This window comes from Pygocentrus nattereri, chromosome 27 (assembly GCF_015220715.1).
Source record: "Pygocentrus nattereri isolate fPygNat1 chromosome 27, fPygNat1.pri, whole genome shotgun sequence".
In the NCBI taxonomy this organism is placed as follows: domain Eukaryota; kingdom Metazoa; phylum Chordata; class Actinopteri; order Characiformes; family Serrasalmidae; genus Pygocentrus; species Pygocentrus nattereri.
The window spans coordinates 19613725-19617285 of NC_051237.1; the positions used below are offsets into that span (position 1 = coordinate 19613725).

General features: G+C 39.9%; 1 protein-coding gene across 1 annotated transcript; it reads left to right on the forward strand.

Moving 5' to 3' along the window:
• Nucleotides 1–253: 253 nt before the first annotated feature.
• Nucleotides 254–3235, forward strand: nol12 (nucleolar protein 12). Its single transcript, XM_017683189.2, has 6 exons — nt 254–465; nt 641–746; nt 838–886; nt 1169–1311; nt 1711–1805; nt 2054–3235. The coding sequence occupies exons 1-6, from the start codon at nt 353–355 to the stop codon at nt 2250–2252; spliced, it is 705 nt and encodes a 234-aa protein (XP_017538678.1). The 5' UTR covers nt 254–352; the 3' UTR covers nt 2253–3235.
• Nucleotides 3236–3561: the final 326 nt, after the last annotated feature.

The following is a 3561-nucleotide window of genomic DNA, read 5'->3' on the forward strand; positions in this document are numbered from 1 at the left end:
AGTAGTAGTAGTAGTAGTAGCTGATTGTAGTAATTATTAACTAACAGTAAGCAAATAATTAACTAATTACTAGCAAGTAAAATTTTGCTAAAAATATTCAGAATCTGGTTTTTTTTGTGTGAGTGTTTTTTTGTATTTTTAAGTTCAATACGTAGTTTGGATAGTTTATAAGACATAACTATAAAGGTTCTTATTAAATTTTCTTCCTTTAACAAACTCATTTACTACTTTACTGGGTTTATTATTACGGATATTGAAATGGGAACGTAGTGTTCCAGTGCTATGAGTCGGAGGACCACATTGAGTGACGCACTCTAGAACGCCTTTTCACGTGTTGAGGAAAACTGAGAGAATGAAAATGAAGAAAAATAAAACAAAGGGGATGAGCACAGGGTTTAAAGCCAAACCTGGAGCCAAAAGGAGAGAAAATAAACGCGTTGTCGTGTTCGACGACAAGGAGCGCCAGTAAGTTGGGACAGAATGAGGACAGAAAGAGAGAAGCTAAGCTCGCTAGGCTGACCGGCTGGCTGACCGACTGACCGGCTGGCTGACCGGCTGGCGGGCGCTAACTCCAGGTTATAACTGGCGCCGTTTAATGCGGAACGTAAACCCGAAATCTTTCTGTTTCGTTATTTTTCAGAGATTTTCTCACCGGATTCCACAAAAGGAAGATGGAAAGGAGGAAGACGGCGATAGAGGAGATGAAGAACAAACTGAAGGAGGAGCAGAAGAGAGTCCGAGAGGAGGTGAGGGTGTAGCGCAGATGGACTGAGACGCTCGTGTTGTTGATGGAGAAACTGTCCGTGAACGTGAGTGTAAAAGTGTGACTGTTCACAGAGACACAAAGAATATCTGAAGATGCTGAAGGAGAGAAGAGAGGCTTTAGGTACGTTAAGGTCTGTATGCATGTAGGTAAGGAATGTGTAGGGGGGGGGGGGGTTCTGGGTTCTTGATCAAGTTTGTTTATGGGGCTGTGCTTTGTAAGAGGTTGTGAGTGTCTGGAGGGGGCTGTAAGGTTTGTATGAGGGTTTATTGGTGAGATTTTTGTTGTGTTTTGTGTTTGGGGGGGGGGCGAGGGGCTCTTAAGTTTGTGTGTTTTTACTTTTTCAAAGCATTTGAGGAAGGTAAACACTACTTGTGTGTATCTGCAATATGTAATGTTGTTTAGAGGAGGCTGATGAACTAGAGAACTCCATCACAGCTACCACAGAGAGTGTGCAGTATGATCACCCTAATCATACGGTTACCGTGACGACCATCAGTGACCTCGACCTGACCAGCGCTCGGCTGTTGGAGCCTTTGACCTCTCAGGTAAAGCAGCAGGTTGTAAGAATATGAAATGCGCACATTTCTTTCCCTTTCTCAGATATTGTCAATCACCCTTGTTTGGTGTCTGAAGTGTTCTTGGTTAGTTTTTCACTGGAGGTTAATGCTAATGTAGCACTTGGTGGAAGCTTATAACCCAGCAATTAGTGTGGTGTTAACTATATGCCAAATCATCATGTGGTCACTTCAAACTGCATTCTGTCTTAAATTAACGAAACCAGTTTCCAACACCAAATGTGTCTTGATTAATGAGCTCCATTTATGTTAAGGGGGAATTTGGAATTTTTCGAAACATTATTTCTGTGTCTGAAAGTTACCTGCTTTTAAGTATTAACTTAAAATATGTATTTTCAAGTATTGACAGCAGTCTGTCCTGTCCTACAGGAAGAGGAAGAGAGTGATGATGAAAAAAAATGTGATGAAGAGGAGAAAGTAGCAGCATTACCGAAAAAAGCTGGAAATCCCCTGCTTTCTAAAAAGTATTTGTTCCTTTTTATTTGAGCTACCTTTTGAAATGTTATTAGAAATTAAACAATCTTCTATTGATCTGTGTCAGGTCAGTTTATCAGTGCTTCACTGGTATTAAAGCCAAGTTAATCTACCACCAGAGAAATGATCATGCATGAAATAAAGAAGTATAAAACAGAACATATATAAATAAATTGACAGTATTATCAGACTGATTTTCTCTCTTGCTCTGTCTCCATTTCCGTCTCTGTCATTCTAGAATTAAGTCCCTTTCATCCTCGCTCCAAGCTTTCACTAAACAGAAGAAGAGGAGAAAAGGTAAGCAGGATGTCAGGGGGCTGAGACATCAGGTTGAGAGAAATTCATTGAATGGTGTGGGCAACAAGCGTCGACTGGGACGATCCACAAAGAAGCAGCGGCGCAGACGTACAGGCAGGAAGGGGCAAAGTCAGGACTGAAGGGTTAAAGTTGTATGAGAGGATGAACAACTACAGATGGATGTGTTCGAGACCATGGCAGTTTAAAGACATTTGAGGTGGAATTTGTTGTGGTGAACAGCAGGGGGTACTGTTTTATTATTGATTGTTCAACTTCAGTGAGTAAAACTGCAGATTGTAATGGCAAAATGAAGAAGCCCGCCCACTCCTGTTGTGTTTCAGTGTTTACGAAGAAGCTGCTTGTGTTCTCAGAAAAATGGACCAACCACCAGACCAGTCCAGACCTCAAAATTTGTTGAATGCATTTGGGATTAATAGCAGAAAATAAAATTTACTTCTGTAACTTTGGAGATGTGGCAAAATATCCCTGCAGATTTGTTGAAAAACCGAAAGTAAGTCTTCTGAATGGACAGAATGGAAGCTGTAATAAAGGCAAAGGTTAGACACACTGAACATTGAAATTTTGCTATTTAATTCACTTGTTGGGGCTTCTGTGTCTGTGTCTTTTAAATGTTTTGCTTTTTCTTGATGTTGAAAAATGTATAAATTGTACTTAATGGCTGGAACTGATTGGAAATTAAATAAAGGTGTTAACCACAAGGTGCAATGGAAAGGATCTGTAGGAATGCCATTAATTTCTCCCCATCGAAGAAAAAAGGGCAAAACTACAAAAGTGTATGAACAAGCAGCTTCTTATTTCACTTGTTTGAATTTTTTTTTTTTAAACTAGACAGTTACACGTCTTTTTAGATTCAGTGTGCCGAGATGAGAACGGACGGTGTAGGAATGCACAGCGTTATCTGGATGTTTTAGCAAAATTGGAGTTTGGTTTTCTCCACTGCTTTGACAGTAGTAACCTACAGTTTGAGAAGCTGATGTGTAACAGCAGTATACTTTTCATGTTACACTGTTTCAGTGCGCAGGAATGTTGGTTTGCTTATGGCATGATTGTAGCAGTAATTATACTTTGACTACATGGAGAAATAAAATGACATTGGACATAATTTATTGCATTCTTTTATCACAATACACAATGGGAGTGATCTTTGGAAAACGCCATTTGCTTTTCCTAAAGAGAAAGGATGTTTTTTATAGTGGCATGACAGTCATTTAAAAAAGTGACTTGAAGCATGAAAGTGTAGCACATTACATGCAGTGAAGGCTTTCAGGAGCACCAACTGTAGTAGCATAAAGAGGAATTTTATCCATTTATTTAACCACGGTAGCACAGCCAGGTCTGTTACACATTAAAAGTAGAAACTGTACTCTCACTATTATGTGAGCTACAGTCTCAAACTGCTCACCAGCAAGGTGGACCCTCGAGAGCAAC